Consider the following 21,742-nt stretch of genomic DNA (forward strand, 5'->3'; position numbering starts at 1 on the left):
AGGGATGTCACATGCTTTCTACACTAATTGGATAAGGTATCTTGTCCGTGAATCAAACCATGCCAGTTTGTGTGTAGGGAGCGTCACGGATCTTAACCGACAGAGTTATCACAGCCCCCGTACTTAATGTAGGCAAAAATAACTATGTCCTATTTCAAACTGATAATGAAATATCACAGTTTGAAGTTTAACAGATGATATCATACTTGTCACACACGCACGTTCAGCAGTAAATTTAAATATTTCATTGACCAATTTGCGTCAAGCTCGGTATATACAAGATACGTGGACACTATTTAAATAAAAAAACACGGATTTCTTACAAAGAGTACAGCAGAAATGGCTGGTGATCTCACGATAGAGTCTGATTTGTTGCTCCACGCAGTTATGCAAAGGAAAGTTAAACTCGTGCGGATTTTGCTGGACGGTGGAGTTGACGTAAACGTTCGGGATGATATGGGAAGGACCGCTTTGATGTCTGCATGTATACGACATGGAAGCTACAAACTGGAGTCCTGGAACAGAGAAGAAAGGATATTAACTCTTTTGCTTGAAAAAGGCGCCGATCCAGTTGCTAAGGACAAACATGGAAGAACGGCCCTTACATACGCGATTCAGTACACGGCACCTTGGTCAATGAGAAACAATTTAGAACTATACGGTGCAAATATTGCAGAGTGTTTTTACACAACTTTTAAATGAATGTTTGCTCCACGATAATAACAGAACATAAACATTGAAAAAGCTTAGTTATCAGCGGATTCTAATGTGACCAGTAAGACGGATGTGAATTACAACCAGACAACTGAACTGCAAAAGGTCCTTTTTGTATCGGGATCGAGGTAGAAAGAGGAATTTCCATCAGTTCTCCCAAACTTAAGACGAAAGACAGATACCAGTCAGTCAAGAGGATTACACGGTCAGTGTCAAAGATAAACGAGAGCAAGTTATTCGTTGCTGACAGTTAATAAGTACAGTGAAAACTTAACCTATTGTGCAAATGCCTGTAAATATTTAACCTATTGTGCAACTGACAGTGAAAACTTTACCTATTGTGCAACTGACAGTGAAAACTTTACCTATTGTGCAACTGACAGTGAAAACTTTACCTATTGTGTAACTGACAGTGAAAACATTACCTATTGTGCAACTGACAGTGAAAACTTTACCTATTGTGCAACTGACAGTGAAAAATTTACCTATTGTGCAACTGACAGTGAAAACTTTACCTATTGTGCAACTGACAGTGAAAACTTTACCTATTGTGAAACTGACAGTGAAAACCGATTAGGACTCGGTGAAAACTAAACCCATAGTGATTCTGGCAATCGAGGTTTTATCCATCTCTGCCTATGGAAACTATAGTGGATCAGACTGAATTTTTTCCACAGGGATTCTGACAATCAAAATTTAAACTATGTGAATGGAATGGTATATATGTTGTTTAAATGAGCGATTGTTGTATCTGTGAGTGTGAGGGACATATACTGATGTATTTAGTACTACTGTTGAAGATGAATTGTAACGGGGATTATCATTGGTCTAGATTGATTGTAACGGGGATTATCATTGTTCTATATTAATCATAACGGGTATTGTCATTGGTCTAGATTAATTGTAACGGGGTTTATCATTGGTCTAGATTGATTGTAACGGGGTTTATCATTGGTCAAGAATTAGATGGTTTCTTTGTCGATATGTTGATTTCTATAGTTTCTCTAGTTTTATCATATAAAATAAATGTGTTTCTATGAACCATATTTCTGGTGTTGTGTTTTTATTGCTCCAAGTCAATACATCAAGATATATTTAGTTTATCCGGTCAACACATTCAAGCTGGATTGACCTGACGTCAAAATTTTACCCATAGTGATTTTGACAGTCAATCTCAATATTTAATCTATATTGAACCAGTCAATGAAACATTTACTATTGTCATTCTGACAGTGAAAACCTCACATACATTTTCTATAACAGTGCCGGTTTCTTCCATAGTGGTTGTGATCGTGCAAACTTAACCTATATAGATTGTAACGTTTACTTTAACATCGAATACGTTAAAACCTTACTGATTCTGACAGTGAAAAATTAACAATCATCACAATTACTTCCTCCACGACATCCGCACACGTAAAGAGTGTGTCACTATGCTGTGAACGAAAGACGGATACAATGATTATAGTGAAAGTCTGCAGAAAGTGTTAGATATTAAGACCTCAATCTCAGGATTAATATATGATAAATTATCAATAGGTTAAATTTTCACTGTCAGTTGCACAATAGGTTAAATTTTCACTACACTTATCAACTGTCAGCAACGAATTATCAATATATTTGCATAATGAAAATAGAATGCTTAAAGCATACTTCCAACTATATTAATCTGATAAGCGCCTTATATTCCATAACAAATTAGAGTTACCTCCCCTTCCTTGCTTTAAGCTGTTTTATGTAATGAAGAAAATGTATTGTATTCATGTACTAAATTGGAAAGGACTTATATAGACAAAGCCTGTCGTCCGATCCTAATAATAATTTCAACAAATTTGGTTAACTTTTCATATGTCAAGGTTTAAAAAATTGTTGAAACGTTGACCACACTTCCAAATTAACTATCAAAACTGTAGGAAAACTGCTAATTAACTTAGCACTGAATGATGCAGCGTCACTTTTAAAAGTCGAAGTCAGAGTGATATGTTAGCTTTTGGTGCTGCGATATCAGACCGTTGTATAAGTGTAGGCGGCAGGGAATCGTTGGCGTTACAACAAGTGTCAAAGGAATTGAGTAGGAGGCAGTAGCTGAGGTTGGCGTTTGTCATTAATAGAAGGGTTGTCAGGTCCAAATTTTATGTTCTAATCATGAAATAAATGTTATATATGTTTTTTTTAATTGTAGTATGCATCTTAATATATTGTCGACCATTTCAAACTTATTTAGTATGGTCTAGAAAGTTTAACGTATTGTTGTGTATGTGTAATATATTGTTGTGTATATGTAATATATTGTTGTGTGTAATATATTGTTGTGTATGTGTTACATATTGTTGTGTATGTGTAATATATTGTTGTGTATGTGTAATATATTGTTTTGTATATGTTATATATTGTTGTGTATATGTTATATATTGTTGTGTATATGTAATATATTGTTGTGTGTAATATATTGTTGTGTATGTGTTACATATTGTTGTGTATGTGTAATATATTGTTGTGTATGTGTAATATATTGTTGTGTGTAATATATTGTTGTGTATGTGTAATATATTGTTGTGTATATATAATATATTGTTGTGTATATGTAATATATTGTTGTGTGTAATATATTGTTGTGTATGTGTTACATATTGTTGTGTATGTGTAATATATTGTTGTGTATGTGTAATATATTGTTGTGTGTAATATATTGTTGTGTATGTGTTATATATTGTTGTGTATATGTTATATATTGTTGTGTATATGTAATATATTGTTGTGTATGTGTGATATATTGTTGTGTATGTATAATATATTGTTGTGTATGTATAATATATTGTTGTGTATGTATAATATATTGTTGTGTATGTGTTATATATTGTTGTGTATATGTTATATATTGTTGTGTATGTATAATATATTGTTGTGTGTAATATATTGTTGTGTATGTGTAATATATTGTTGTGTGTAATATATTGTTGTGTATGTGTAATATATTGTTTTGTATGTGTTATATATTGTTGTGTATATGTTATATATTTTTGTGTATGTATAATATATTGTTGTGTATATGTAATATATTGTTGTGTATGTGTTATATATTGTTGTGTATATGTTATATATTGTTGTGTATGTATAATATATTGTTGTGTATGTGTAATATATTGTTGTGTATGTGTAATATATTGTTGTGTATGTGTGATATATTGTTGTGTATGTGTAATATATTGTTGTGTATGTATAATATATTGTTGTGTATGTGTTATATATTGTTGTGTAATGTGTGATATTGAGTTAGTTCAATGTAGTATTGAGTACGTTTATTGTAATGTTGAGTAAGTTTAATGTAGTGTTGAGTACGGAGTATACGTAAGGCACCTGGATACAAAGTATAATTGGGCTAAAGTCTACTTTATCAAAAATATACATTGCTTGTGATAACTTTGTGTATCATTAAGTTTACTCATGAATACTGGACAAAAAAAGTTAAGGATCATAAATAGCTGAGGTCTTTTTCTGCACGCTACTTTTTCGGTAAAAATAAACAGATTTTGTGAATCCTGAATGTCCTGTCATTTTGCATCATGTTTGAAACTTTTGTTATCATGAGACGTCACATGACAGAGGCTGGCCGATTAGTCGGAATGCTGCAAGCAGGGCAATTATAACGAGCTGTGGCTGTACACTTCAATGTTTCATTTCTCGGAATCGATTGCAGATTGCTGAGAACATCACCTAGAGACCACGATCGGGTAGACCTTGGTTGCACGACAGCCCGCCAGGATCGTTATTTGAGCACCCTGACGAGGCGAAATCGGTTTGCAAGTTTCATTAGGTTGACTAACGACTTCCTTTGAACAACTGGACGAATTTCCGGACAAACAGTGAGGAATAGACTTCACAGATCTGGATTACGCATTCATAGACCCACTGTATGACCTTGACTCACACGCCGTAACCATGTAGCTCGGCAGTGTTTGGCAGTAGACCATGTAAATTGACGACTGCGTCAGTGGCAACCTGTTCCTTTTACGGATAAGTACAGGTTTTGTGTGAACATTCATAATGGCAGGATGTGTGGGAGGTGTACCTGCGTCACTGAATATCACTGTTTCGGATGGAGGGCGGGGAGGGGGGGGTTTCGATTATGGTTTGAGCAGGGATCAGTTTATGTGGTCGGTCTGACTGACACGTGCTAGAAGGTGGTAGCCTCACCGGTTACGGTACCATACTGACGTCCTTCATTCAATTGTATGACCCTTTGCGGTTGACCCTGTGTTTGAACTGATGGACGACGATGCTCGACCATATAGAGCTAGACTTGTGAATATTGAGTACCTTCAAGCAGAAACTATCGTATGGAATGGTCTAGTCTTTCACTCGGCCTTAACCCTATCGAGCATGCGTTTTACAGCAACACATAACCGGTTCTGCGGGTTTCCGTCAATCGAGAGATGCTTGCTGATGCTCTTTGTCAAGAATGACCACGAATTCCATCAATGGAATTGTTTGAATGCACTCTTGTGTTTCATATTCCAATTTTTTCAGTTTTTTAATACAGATAATTGCATCTTTAAAAACTATTCCGTAACTTTTTGTGGACAATAAGATAGCTCGTTATGATGCGTCAGTAATAATATCACTATTAGGACTGATGTCACCGGTAATCACAGGTTTCACCGTTCTGGTTCCTTCTTCAGCGAGTCAGTTGCTATGAGGAAATGAGAGCATCAAACACGAGGTGTCTGACCTTGCCAAGATCATCTGCAACTGCTGGGCGACCCCCTCAACTGGTGCGTATCAGGACAAGTTGTCAACACTGTAAAAACCACACCCTGAAACTGTGATTACCAAGAAAGGTTCTTTGATAACGTTAATTGGGAGTGTTACCAGGACCTGATCCCGATGTTGAAATTGAGAGTGCTGGTCGCCATACTAGCCTCAGCTAATAGGAAATACCTTTTTAGTCGAGCGGTAGAGTATCCGGCTTGGGACCGAAGGGTCGCTAGTCCGAACACCAGTGGTGGCAGGGTGTTTTTCATTACTCCTTCCTGTTGCAGATTTGGTGGCGTTGGCTACTCCATGGATAGAAGCTGTAGGAGATTGAGATGCTTCCTTGGAGATATTGAACCTGGGTTGTTGTCCTCAGGGTCGAATCCTTTGTGATGAAGGAGGGAGTAGTGTAGAAGTTGACAGTACAGGTCAACTTACTAGCATCAGCTAGTAGGAATTTCCCTTCAATCGATCGGTAGAGTGTCCGGCTCTAGTACAAACCCCAGCGATAGCAGAGTGTTTTCAGTGCTCCTTCCTGTTACACCGGTTTAAAAAGATCAAGGAGAAGCTCGGAAAAGGAGTAAAATAGCATATCATTATTAACGTTGACGAAGACGAAATTCTAAGGTCTTTGATTCCCGTGTCGTGTCAGAATTCACAGTCTAAAGCTCTGCCGAGTATTCCAAGGTCACAATTTAAGAACAGTGGTTAGGTATCAAGTCACGGTCTAATCCGAGTCCTATATCAGGTACACCCAGGAAAAACACAAGGCAACCAAACACAAGATACAAAGAATATATGTGATTATTTGTGAGAAATTGCTATGATGTGTAAAAGGGCATGGTAATCTCTGCTGGTCATTTAGACTCCTGTCATGTAATTCTTGATTGAAGTTTGCCCACTGTTATTGTGATAGATAAGTTTGTTTTATTTGATATAGAGGTCAAACAGCCAAATGATAGAACTCTCGGATCAAAATTACAGACTGTGCTATGATAACTCATTAAGGTATTAAGGAAAACAAATGCATTCATTTATTGGACACTGATATTCGGAAGGAAGAAACCCTGAAGATAACACGTGCGAAGAAAAAAAAGAAAAAAATTCACATTTACTATGTCATGAAGTAATGACACGGAAGTGTAATTCCCTTCAACGCTTCGCGCCAATGGCGGATAGCATGCCGAGCAAAGCTACAAATAGTCTCGCTCACCAAGACGCTCCATCACGTGTATAGACTACGCAAATAGTATCTTGTTCGGCAAACATACAGAGATTGTTCGAAAGGATCAGCTAAGAACAACAAAACACCATGAACTACACGTAGTTAGGAACACATTAAATGCAATACTCAACATAGGAAGTTCCTTAAACTTTAGGTTAAATGATTACTGCCGCCATCATTAATTTCTTTAAATTATTTAAATACATAAATTATGATACTAAGCTCGCTCCAACTGCCTTTGCTATTATTCATATTCATTATAAAAAGTTTAAAAATATAGTTTTGTTTCGTATGTTTACAACTGATCCTTAAATTGTACCAACCGGAAGTGAAATAGAATTAGAGATGTAACATGGTTGACTGCATGTGGAGTATTTGTGGTGATATAACACCGAATTGAAGAGTAAAATTCGTCACATGACCAATCGACATGATACGCATGTCAGATGAAAAAGGACTCCGTACCAAGCGTAAATCCATGTCCCACGGTCTGTATATGTACTGTAAATAACAAGTCAAATGCACAGGGACTTGACACTAACTGCGGAACCCACGGTCCGCATACTGTAAGTAAATTACAAGATACACAGGGACCTGGCACTAACTTTCAACCCTACAGTCTCATTACTAATATGAGTTAGGCAGTGCCCGGAAAAAGCTTACATGCCACAATGACATTTTCGGTTGAAAGTATCAAGAAAATAAAACACCAATAAAGTTTAATAACACATTGTGACGTTGACAATTTGTGTGCTTGTGTATATGTTGTGACGTCATCATATTGGTTGGCGTTACACGCAGGGAAATTGGAGAAATCAAGAAACTTAAACTCATGCCATTATCATTTGTGTAAAAACTATCTTAATTTATTTTAATGAAGATCAAAAGTAAGCCAAACTAATTCCGGAAAATGAAATGCCGCCATATTGTTTCTGATTAACATTAGCTACGGGTAAAGTGCATAGCTCCTGTGCTCAACGTTTTTCACTTCCGGATGGTCCATGCCTTTCGTTTATGGAATAATAGTTCCTCAGTTCTGGGATCTCGTCCTTGACGTGAACGAAACGTGGTCTTGCCCTCATAAGTAAATATCCTTATACTCGGGGACCAAATCCCACGGCCCGTATATCGTCAGTAAATGGTCAGGTACACAGAGACTTGACACTAACTCTAAACCCCACAACCTGTATATCATCAATAAATGGTCAGATACACAGGGACTTGGGATTAACTAGAAACCAAACACCCGTATATCATCAATGAATAGCCAAATACACAGGGACTTGAAACTAACTCGAAACCCCACGGTCCGTATATCATCAATGAATAGTCAGATACACAGTTATATGTGATGCATTTTCACTGAATGTTGACCTAGCAACCCAAAGGTTAGAATAATGTTGTACGGGCGTCGAGCAAGTTGTCAGGTCCCTTTGGTACGAGTCTGGACTTAACGTTTACATCCTAAGAGGTGATATTATACAAGTAATTCTTTATTAAAGTTTCAACACGTTCAATTCATCAACGAACAGTTGAAATCAGACTTCAGATCCATGACGGGAAGCGGAATGCTGTTAATATTTGATATGTATGAAATGGCGTCAGTTCGGCCCTGGAGGGTCGTCATGAGGAAGCTGGAGACCACGCCCTGGATAAACTGTCGGTATTCTGCTAGCCGTGTATCATTGGTTGTCTTACAGAAATGGGTCACGTGACATCCTGTAATTGGAAATTGATAATTTTATATATTCTGCAAATTTTTCTTTTTTTTTTCAATGAATGATCATCTTACCTTCCCTTGTTCTAGAAATAAACACCCACACCCAAACACCTACACACACCAAACACTCACACACCAAACACCCACACACCACACACTCACACACCACACACCACACATCACACACCCGCACACTACACACTACACACCACACACCACACACCCACATACACACACACCCACACCCCCACACACTACACACAACACCCACACATCCACACACCACACACCACACACCCACACACCACACAACACACCAAACAAACCACACACCAAACACCAACACCTACACACCACACCTCGCACACCACACATCACACTACACACCCACACACACCAAACACTCACACACCAAACACCCACACATCACACTCCACACACTCACACACCACACACTCACACACCCGCACACTACACACTACACACCACACACCCACATACCCACACACCCACACCCCCACACACTACACACAACACCCACACATCCACACACCACACACCACACACCCACACACCACACAACACACCAAACAAACCACACACCAAACACCAACACCTACACACCACACCTCACACACCACACATCACACTACACACCCACACACCCACACACACCAAACACTCACACACCAAACACCCACACACTCACACACCACACAACACACCAAACACACCAAACACACCACACACCAAACACCAACACCTCTCACCACACCTCACACCACACACCCACACACCCACACACCACACACCACACATCCACACACCACACACCACTCATCCACACACCACACACACCACACACCACTCATCCACACACCACACACACCTACACACCACACATCCACACACCACACACCAAACACCCACACACCACACCTCACACACCACACACTCACACACCACACACCACACACCCACACACCACACACCACACAACACACCAAACACACCACACACCAAACACCAAACACCAACACCTACACACCACACCTCACACACCACACATCACACACCCGCACACTACACACCCACACACACCAAACCTACCAAACACCCACACACCACACCCCACACACCACACACTCACACACCACACATCACACACCCACACACCACACCAACACACCCACTCACACACCACACAACACACCAAACACACCAACCACACCAAACACACCACACACCAAACACCAACACCTACACACCACACCTCACACACCACACATACACCCGCACACTACACACCCACACACCACACACCGACACCCAAACACCAACACCCCCACACACCACACATAACACCCGAACATCCACACACCACTCATCCACACACCACACACACCACACACCACTCATCCGCACACCACACACAACACCCACACCTACACACCACACACCACACACTCACACACCACACATCCACACACCACACACCACTCATCCACACACCACACACCTACACACAACACACCACTCATCCACACACAACACACTCACACACCCTGCCTGGTGTGCCAGTTAATTGTGATTTAAATATCTTACCTTCCCATGCCTCGGGATCCAGAATGTCACAATGTCCGAATCCCTGGAGAGAAAAATAACACTGTACCTCGTCATCATCTTTTTATCTCGTTCTAGCATAGAATGTTATAGCACAGACGTAAATCACTATAGCTTGTCGGGTTTAGGATTCCGAACATATTGTACGCGTTTTAAAACTGCTCAGTTATATCCAAAGTAGCTATGAATTATTATAATTATTTATGTAATAATTCAACATCATTTCACTCAAACACTGATCTAGACAATACACAAACGCAATGCACATACAGAAAATAAACACACAGACCATACACAAACAGATAGTACACAGATAATACACACAGACAATACACACAGATAATACACACACAATACACACAGACAATATCCACAGATTAAACACAGATAATAAACAAATAATACACAGATAATGCACACAGATAATACACAGACAATACATACAGATATTACACAGACAATACACACAGATAATACACACAGACAATACACACAGATGATACACAGACAATACACCGACAATACACAAACGAAACACACAGACAATACACACAGATAATACACAGACAATACACAGATAATACACAAACGAAACACGCAGACGATACACATAGATAATACACAAATAATACACAGATGATACACAAACAAAACACACAGACAATACACACAGATAATACACAGAGACAATACATACAGATAATACACAGATAATACAGACAATACACACAGATAATACACAGATAATACAGACAATACACACCGATAATACACAGACAATACACACAGACAATAAACACAGATAATACGCAAATTATACACAGATAATACACAAACAATACACAGACAATACACACAGACAATACCCACAGATATAACACAAATAATACACAGATAATACACAAACAATACACACAGATGATACACAGACAATACACAGACAATACACACAGATAATACACACAGATAATACAGACAATACACACAGACAATACACACAGACCAATACACACAGATAATACACAAATAATACACAGATGATACACACAGAAATTACACAGACAATATACAAACAATACACACAGATAATACACACAGACAATACACACAGATAATACACAAATAATACACAGATAATACACAAACAATACACACAGATGATACACAGACAATACACAAACGAAACACACAGACAATACACACAGATAATACACCGACAATACACAGATAATACACAAACGAAACACGCAGACGATACACATAGATAATACACAAATAATACACAGATGATACACAGACAATACACACATACAATACACACAGATAATACACAAATAATACACAGATAATACACAAACAATACACAGACAATACACACAGATAATATACAAACAATACACACAGACAATACATACAGATAATACACAGACAATACAAACAGATAATACACTAATAACACACAGATAATACACACAGACAATACACACAGATAATATACACAGAAAATACACACAGATAATACACAGACAATACACACAGACAATACACACAGATAATACAGACAATACACACAGACAATACACACAGACCAATACACACAGATAATACACAAATAATACACAGATGATACACACAGAAATTACACAGACAATATACAAACAATACACACAGATAATACACACAGACAATACACACAGATAATACACAAATAATACACAGATAATACACAAACAATACACACAGATGATACACAGACAATACACAAACGAAACACACAGACAATACACACAGATAATACACCGACAATACACAGATAATACACAAACGAAACACGCAGACGATACACATAGATAATACACAAATAATACACAGATGATACACAGACAATACACACATACAATACACACAGATAATACACAAATAATACACAGATAATACACAAACAATACACAGACAATACACACAGATAATATACAAACAATACACACAGACAATACATACAGATAATACACAGACAATACAAACAGATAATACACTAATAACACACAGATAATACACACAGATAATACACAAATAATACACAGATAATACACAAACAATACACAGACAATACACACAGATAATATACAAACAATACACACAGACAATACACACAGATAATACACAGACAATACAAACAGATAATACACTAATAATACACAGATAATACACACAGATAATACACACAGATAATACACAAATGATACACACAGACAATACACACAGATAATACACAGACAATACATACAGACAATACACACAGATAATACACACTGACAATACACACAGATAATACACAGTCAATACACGCAGACAATACACACAGATAATACACACTGACAATACACACAGATAATACACAGTCAATACACGCAGACAATACACACAGATAATACACAGACAATACACACATACAATACACACAGATGATACACAAATAATACACAGATAATACACAAACAAAACACACAGACAATACACAAATAATACACACAGACAATACATACAGATATTACACAGACAATACACACAGATAATACAAAGACAATACACACAGATGATACACAGACAATACACAGACAATACACAAACGAAACACACAGACAATACACACAGATAATACACAGACAATACACAGATAATACACAAACGAAACACGCAGACGATACACATAGATAATACACAAATAATACACAGATGATACACAAACAAAACACACAGACAATACACACAGATAGTACACAGACAATACACACAGACAATACACACTGATGATACACAGACAATACACAGACAATACACACAAACAATACACACAGATAATACACAGACAATACACAATCAAAACACAGATAATACACAGACAATACACGCAGACAATACACATAGATAATACACAAATAATACACAGATAATACACAAACAAAACACACAGATAATACACAAATAATACAAACAGATAATACACACAGACAATACACAGACAATACACACAGATGATACAAAGACAATACACACAGATACACAGACAATACATACATATATTACACAGATTATACACACAGACAATACACAGACAATACACACAGATGATACACAGACAATACACAGACAATACACACAGATAATACAGACAATTCACACAGATAATACACAGATAATACACACAGACAATACACAGATAATACACAGATAATACACATAGACAATACACAGACAATACATACAGACAATACACAGACAATACATACAGATATTACACAGACAATACACAGACAATACACAGACAATACATACAGATATTACACAGACAATACACACAGACAACACACACAGACAATACACAGACAATACACACAGATAATACAAACGTACAATGGCCTCTAGTTTAATCCTGGGACACTGCCAGACATTGTAGAATTGGTTCCAGTCTAAACCTTTAACAGCACAATGAACCCCCTCCTCCGACAGCTCAGTTCCGTACATCAATGCAGGCATTTGAAACGTCATCCGTGTCTTGGCGTTCTTACTGTAGGGTTCCAGAAAAGCTGCTGCCTGCAAATAGTATTTTTGTTCAACGAGAGTCCGAATGTATCAACAATCAGGTTCATTTCACCGTCTAAACATGTTATTCGAATTGACAATGTTCTCTGAACATTTTAAAACTGGAGCAAGTTCCCTAGTTTCTTTCCTCATCCATTCCTTCTTTTGAAAACTCATACTATTTCCTTTTTGTAGCTACATGACTTGGAATTTAAATATTTTTCCCCTTAAAAGTGATCCAAACTTTTCTTCCCGTACCGGTGTCTTCGTTTTTAGTCGACTTCAAACAATAGAAAATCATTTCTTTCCCTTAGAATTAAAGAAAAATAAACGAAAAAATAACACCTGTTCCATTTTCCATGTGGATTAATTTTCAGTGGTAAAGCCAAATTACTGTTATGAAACTTTCAAGCTGGTCCCTTAAATAACTGTCAGACAGTCTGATTTGCTGGTTCATGCTGGTCCTTAAGATACTGTCAAAACAGTCTGATTTGCTGACTCCTACTGGTAATTAAGATACTGTCAAAACAGTCTGATTTGCTGGCTCATGCTGGTCCTTAAGATACTGTCAAAACAGTCTGATTTGCTGGCTCATGCTGGTCCTTAAGATACTGTCAAAACAGACTGATTTGCTGGCTCATGCTGGTCCTTAAGATACTGTCAAAACAGACTGATTTGCTGGTTCATGCTGGTCCTTAAGATACTGTCAAAACAGTCGGATTTGCTGGCTCATGCTGGTCCTTAAGATACTGTCAAAACAGTCGGATTTGCTGGCTCATGCTGGTCCTTAAGATACTGTCAAAACAGTCGGATTTGCTGGCTCATGCTGGTCCTTAAGATACTGTCAAAACAGTCGGATTTGCTGGCTCATGCTGGTCCTTAAGATACTGTCAAAACAGTCGGATTTGCTGACTCCAGCTGGTCCTTAAGATACTGTCAAAACAGTCGGATATGCTGACTCATGCTGGTCTCTTGGATTGAAATCAATCATAAAATGTATCTTTTGTAAACTTACAAGAATCAGTCTTTGATACATTCAAATCTTTATAAAGAATATCTAACTTCTATGAAATAAAAAGTAAAAAAGAAAAAAATAAACAACATAATGCTGTTGACTTCATTTCGGGCAAATTGGACATGTTATCATTTTTTTTTCAGTAGCCTTGCTAAATGTATCTACATTACTCGCTCTCTGCCTTAACATCAACTCGGTTTTTCCAACTTTCACACAGAATTCGAAGACAGTAAAGCTTACCGTGTACATTGTGTGGTTTCCATGGATCAGTCTCAGTGTTTCATCACATCCGGCCGAGTGACAAACCAGCGCCAATTGGTTCCAATCTATCGTCGATTCTGTCTGGTTTCGCATGTAAGACTTTAACTGCGTCGTCAAAAAGATTAAATAAGATTTTTGTCAGAGGAATAGTTGTCCAAATTCACGTTAAGCGGGGTACATATATCAGAGAATTTTTAGATACAAATAGGGTCTGCGTCTGACATCATCGTAGTGACGTCATCGTTCAAATACTGTCACCTTTTTAGCTAGAAAATGACTTCGTTTACAACACTCTCAATGAAAATATTAAAATCAAAACACTCTAATCAGTAGTATTCCGTTAAAGTTGATAAACAAGTGATAGAGTCAATAATGTATGGTATTTCAAACACTGATATAAGTGTAACACAAACAGACATTTTTTTCAGATATAAGTAATACACAGGAGATAGAAAACCCACACACTACCTGTACAATGAATATTCATGTTTCATTTAGATATGTAAATCCGTTGATGGTTATTTTTACCCAAACTAGTTGGCTGTAGAGCTTCTCCACTGTGTCGCCTTCAGTACGCTTTCCTGGAAATTTTGAGGCTCTTTTAGAATCTGAGTAAGCTGGAAATAATATGTCGACTCCAAACACAAAAAATCCATGCGAGGCAACTTTGGACAGGAAGATCTCATAGGTTTCCGTCGGAACCAATCCTCCCAGGCCTCCGATAAAATATACCGCCGCATATGTGTCGGGCTTCAGAGGAAAGAAAACTGAAACAAGACCACCTCTCAACGATTATCTGTTTCTGAACCTTTTTCAATATTCGATATTTCTTAAGTAATTCATTTCTTTAACATTTAAGACCTAGATATACTTCATGTACAGGAATCATACATGTCCTTGTTACATGTAAAAAAACTTATCATATATAACCAATGTCATAGTTTATCATACATAACCAGTGTCCTAGTTTATCATACATAATCAATATTCTAGTTTATTATATCGTACTGTATCTACGGACAGACAGACAAACGGAGAGCCTGACAGACTGACGGACCGACAGACAGACAGACGGAGAGCCTGACAGACCGAACGACCGACCGACAGACAGACAGACAGACGGAGAGCCTGACAGACAGACAGACAGACGGAGAGCCTGACAGACCGACAGACAGACATACGTTTTGTGGCTAGTTGTTCACTTACCTTTGCTATGAAGCGGACTTTTGACAATAGTTTTCGCTAGTGATAACTCTCCAATACGTAGTGGTCCATCTGTGTAAGGGTTGCCATTGTCAACAAACAGACACTGACCTGTCCACAAGATAGATAGAACCAGAAATACTGATCAGCGGTCATTCTTTTTTCATGTAACATAAATTCTAAATATAATTGTCCTCGTTACATATCTACTATTCTAATCCAACACTGAAGATTCCCTTATTTTTGTGGTAGATTAATCCTCGCGGAAATGAAATTAAAAAAAAGAAAGAATAAGAAGAATATAACGAAAGATGATGATTTGATGAAACTAAATGAAAATGTGATGCAGGGACCTTATGTGTAAAGCACGTGACATATTGATGATCGTCGTAAGAACTGATTCAGGAAGAGACAAAATACAACCAGACACGATATATACACCATTAAATATAGTTGTTATAACAACGCGATATACACACCACTATATATAGTTGTCATAACAACGCGATATACATACCACTTTATATGGTTGCCATAACAACGCGATATAGATACCACTATATACAGTTGTTATAACAACGCGATAAACATACCACTATATAGAGTTGTTATAACAACGCGATATACGTACCACTTTATACAGTTGTTATAACAACGCGATATACATACCACTATGTATAGTTGTCATAACAACGCGATATAGATACCACTATATATGGTTGTTATAACAACGCGATATACGTACCCCTATATATGGTAGTCATAACTACGCGATATACACACCACTATATATAGTTATCATAACAATGCGATATACGTACCCCTATATATGGTAGTCATAACAACGCGATATACACACCACTATATATAGTTATCATAACAATGCGATATGCATACCACTATATACAGTTGTTATGACAACGCGATATACATACCAATATATATGGTTGTTATAACAACGCGATATACATACCTTTATATACAGTTGTTATGACAACGCGATATACATACCACTATATATGGTTGTTATAACAACGCGATATACATGCCACTATATATAGTTATTATAACAACACGATATACATACCACTATATATGGTTGTTATAGCAACGCGATATACATACTTTTATAAACAGTTGTTATGACAACGCGATATACATACCACTATATATGGTTGTTATAACAACGCGATATACATGCCACTATATATAGTTATTATAACAACACGATATACATACCACTATATATAGTTATTATAACAACACGATATACATACCACTATATACAGTTGTCATAACTACGCGATATACATACCACTATATATAGTTATTATAACAACACGATTTACATACCACTATATACAGTTGTCATAACTACGCGATATACATACCACTATATATAGTTGTTATAACACACAACAACAGACAATATCGTGACTCCATAGTTAGCCACTGCTAGATTAAGTCCACTGTAGCTTCATCAACTGTCGCCGTCGTGTAAAGTTTATGAGAGATATCTCATATCTTTATCAGTAACGGTCAGTAGCGTTATCAATAAATCACAGTTACACATCTTTATCTCTGTCCGCAGTACGCAGACAAATATCCAGTCATTTTTCATTTTTCCTGCGAAATGGAGAAATAACGTCTGTTGGCGATGAAATCTATTTAAATGAATCCACTAGGATTCGAACCCAGAGCCTCTAATGTGCTAATCTTATAAGGACAACCTCCCGGTGTTAAAGTGGTTACTTGGTCTCGTCTGGTTTTACAACGTTATGTGAACAGCTCTGGTCATTCATTAATAAGGACGACCTTCATGTGTAGGCGAGTTGTGACCTGGTCTGGTTTTATATTGTTTAACGTCCTGTAAACAACTCCGGCCATTGATAAGGACGACCTTCAGGTGTAGGCGAGTTGTGACCTGGTCTGGTTTATATCGTTTAACGTCCTGTCTACAACTCCGGCCATTTATAAGGACGACCTTCATGTGTATGTGAGTTGTGACCTGGTCTGGTTTATATCGTTTAACGTCCTGTAAACAACTCCGACCATTGATAAGGACGACCCTCCGATGTAGGTGAGTTGTGACCAGGTCTGGATTTATATTGTTTAACGTCCTGTAAACAACTCCGGCCATTGATAAGGACGACCCTCTGATGTAGGCGAGTTGTGACCAGGTCTGGTTTTATGTTGTTTAACGTCCTGTAAACAACTCCGGCCATTGATAAGGACGACCTCCCGGTATATGCAGATGACTTCGCTAAGTTTAATATTAATGTTCCATCGACAGTTCTGATCATTTAGAATAAGGACGGAATCCCTTAAGTATGTTAATGAGTGCGTCGCGTGTTTGTGTGTTGTGTGGTCTAAATAAAAATGATTTTTTTCTTTATGGTGAACGACTCCGTCCTGAAATCATTGTAGCTTCAATTTTCTTTTTGAGTAAAAAAACTACTTTATAGGAAACAGCAATATTGTTCTGAACTAGAATAAAGCGAACATAGAGTCATTCGAACTGTAAGAAAATGTTAACGTAGTTGTTAGTGTAACATAAATAATTTGTAATATTTATGAAGATTCATTTGAGATGGTCAATTTCTAAACACTAGAAATAGAATGGTAATGAATGAATTTGTTCTTATGTGATAAGCTCACGTAATATTTGTTTGGTGCCATGAACAGCAGTGGCCATCTTGGGGAGTATTCTCCTTAGTAGCTGGTGACTACGTCAATGAACAAACTGCGGGAAGTCCGCCGAATGCTATCCGGAGCAATCCCGGTAAAATATTTTGCCCAGGGGCACAACCACGACAACAAGGACTGTTCCGCTTTGGCTTCCTAGAGCTCAAGAAACGCTCAACGCTCCCGATGAAGATCGAACCACACTTCTTGGAATTCCATCTGAGGTTGCTGAGTTCTGCTGAACTCCTCGTTAACATCATGGTCACCTCAAATATACAACATTGAAGAATAATACGAAACGCAACAGTAGAAAATTTTACGATAATGTATTGATTTAAACAAGAAACAACATTTAGGTGAATTCAAAACAAAACGAAAATATAAAAATAATTTGTCAAATCTATTTAACATCATAACCAAAAACATCACACATCCTTACAACTTCTGTGCGCTTGAATATCACACCCTGAAGCTATGGTGTATTCTGTACGTCATTGAATCGCTGTTCTTAATACACGCAGTTTGTACATTTTCAGATATCCTCTACGAAATTTTTTGCTCATAAAACCATAAACAATAGGATTTATAGCATGGTTTAAAAACAATAAACTTCTCAGAATCTCGTCTTGTGGACCAAGGTCATCGTCAAGGGCGAAATAAACATCCCAGTTTAGACTTCTCAGTGGAGCCAGGACGAAATAAGGAAGTCTAGTGAAAAATGACAATACAGAAATGACGAGAAACATTCGCTTTGCTCAGTGTCTGTAAGTTTTTAACGTGTACACGTAAAGTAAATACGTCATCACTTTCAGTGATGTCATGTGAACACAACGTAGGAACGTGATGGGGGGTTTTAGCATGAAAATGAGCGTAGTTCGTTTCTTTTTCTATCTGTAAATGTGGATCTATTGCCAACTGTTTGTCCGTCACTGCACATGGGCTGACGTCAGTCTCCATGACAACTTCTTTTGACAGAGGTGTTGTTGAATTGTCAATGTGTTCTGAACTTAGCGATAATATTTCTGATACGATACAGATTTCGGCGATGTTCTCGCGAGAGCGATCCTTACCCATTTTAATCCATTTGTTCGTGTAATGATGATTATGATGATGGATGCTGTAAACTCGAAGGTTTGAATCGTCCAACATGGCAACTCTCAGTCTTCTGTATATGTAGACATATGCTGCTAAGCATGTTATATGTCCGTCCGTATGCAAACAATTTTTGTTATGATATATGGGTTAGGTTGATACTAAATAGCTCTTCCTTTTTAGACATTCTTTTATGGTGTCCAGATCTGGAAAAGTAAGTTTTCAATTTTTGTCGTTTTTAGATCATCTGACCATGGGTAAGGTTTTGTAGTCAGATGATCGTTAAGGCCCACGGGCCTCTTGTTTGTTTGATTATGTTGAAAATTTGAATTTACAATTATGTACGAATACCTTTGTTCATGTTTGTGTTCATGAGTGTAATTTGATCTTTATAATCACACTCTGAAGCTGTTTTGTATTATTGAAACTTCAACCAAAGTGTTATTTTCTTTGTACCATGATTAAAAAATGGACAATTTACGAAAATCAGTTTACTTCTTCATTTACATGTTTGATGGCTGTGATATCTTATGATCATGATAACAGTAATATCTGATGTATTTTTGTCCATTTGGCAATACCTGAGTTTAATTCTTGGAAGACTTGTCCATAATTGTGGGCTTCAACCACTACTGTATTCAGGAAGTTGGCGGTCAGTAACATCTGAGGTGATTCGTCCATGACGTCTAGGATGACTTGTCCTTAATTGTGAGCATCAGCTGTTCCAAACTGTCCGTGAAGTCTAAAATGACCTGTCCATAATCCAACATATTTTTAACAAAGACACAATTTATAATTCATTCTCTCATGAAAACGTTGACAAATGTATTGTGTTGGAAGAATGTCAATTATCATTATTGGAAGCATTCGTGCATGTGGTGGATTTTTTTTTATTATTGACAAAAGTGATACGAAGTGCAACTCGCATATTGATTTGGATTAATATCTTCATATATACGGTTTTAAAAGGTGCAACAAAAAAGTGCTCTTTGTACTTTCTGCAGCTCACATGTCCAAATATGCACAACTACCTCTCCGTCCGTCCGTATGCAAACAATTTTTGTTATCGCTATTGTTTAAAAAAACTGCATAATTGATCTTTCTGAAATTTTGCATGTATGTCACACCTGAGGCCTAGTTATGCATATCGTCTTTTGGAACTGATCGATAACAAGATGGCCAACAGACGGCCATCTTGGATTTTGGAAGTCAAAGTTTGTTATCGCTAATTCTCAGGAACTACCACATAGATCGTTCTGATATTTTATATGTAGGCCCATCTTGAGGCATTGTTATACAGAATATGTTCTGGGTCTGCTCTGACAACAAGATGGCTAACATTTGTGATATTTTTAAAAAGTCACTAAAAATGCACTAAGAGATCGGAGTGGACAATACTAACCATCCTTTTCTTGGCTATCAAGAAGTTATTTAAAGACTATACTACATTTGACCCCTGTGACCTTAAAAGTCGGTCAAGGATATTCTCGAACAATTTTGCCCAAATATGACCACAGGCCTTTTTGTTATCAACTTGTTTGAAGAAAGAGTGTTCATTAAATCAAACATGATCCAGCTTGCTAGTTGCCCAATATGGCTACAGACCTCTGGTTATCCTGAAGACCATGTTTGAAGATTATAATACAGCTGACCTTAAAAGTGGGTTCATTTTAACAAACTTGAAAGTCCTTAACCTCAGCATGTAACTGGTCAAATACCTTAAGTCTAAACCTATTATTTAAAGGATAAAGTTGAAGCTGGAATGGTAATGGGATGTATAGAAAACAAATTTCAAATTTAATATGGTTTAAACAAGTTTAATTTCATACTTCAAAATGAAAATAACAATTACGCAGCTGGAACAAATTGA

The 21,742-nt window shown here is 37.3% G+C and overlaps 2 protein-coding genes across 2 annotated transcripts; one reads left to right on the forward strand and one right to left on the reverse strand.

Moving 5' to 3' along the window:
* The first annotated feature begins 339 nt into the window (after positions 1–339).
* On the forward strand, positions 340–702 carry LOC132543011 (ankyrin repeat domain-containing protein 34A-like). The gene has a single exon (XM_060206466.1). It carries the CDS (start codon positions 340–342, stop codon positions 700–702), a length of 363 nt encoding a protein of 120 aa, XP_060062449.1.
* A 7,502-nt stretch (positions 703–8,204) lies between these two features.
* Positions 8,205–20,553, reverse strand: LOC132543012 (uncharacterized). The gene is made up of 7 exons (XM_060206467.1): positions 20,454–20,553; positions 16,099–16,236; positions 15,421–15,659; positions 14,872–14,997; positions 13,449–13,628; positions 10,017–10,059; positions 8,205–8,410 (listed from the first exon to the last, which is right to left on the reverse strand). Exons 1-7 carry the CDS (start codon positions 20,551–20,553, stop codon positions 8,205–8,207), a joined length of 1,032 nt encoding a protein of 343 aa, XP_060062450.1.
* Positions 20,554–21,742: the final 1,189 nt, after the last annotated feature.

Source organism: Ylistrum balloti, unplaced genomic scaffold (assembly GCF_031769215.1).
Source record: "Ylistrum balloti isolate Yb309-2 unplaced genomic scaffold, AGI_CSIRO_Ybal_v1 Utg369734, whole genome shotgun sequence".
Taxonomy (NCBI): Eukaryota; Metazoa; Mollusca; class Bivalvia; order Pectinida; family Pectinidae; genus Ylistrum; species Ylistrum balloti.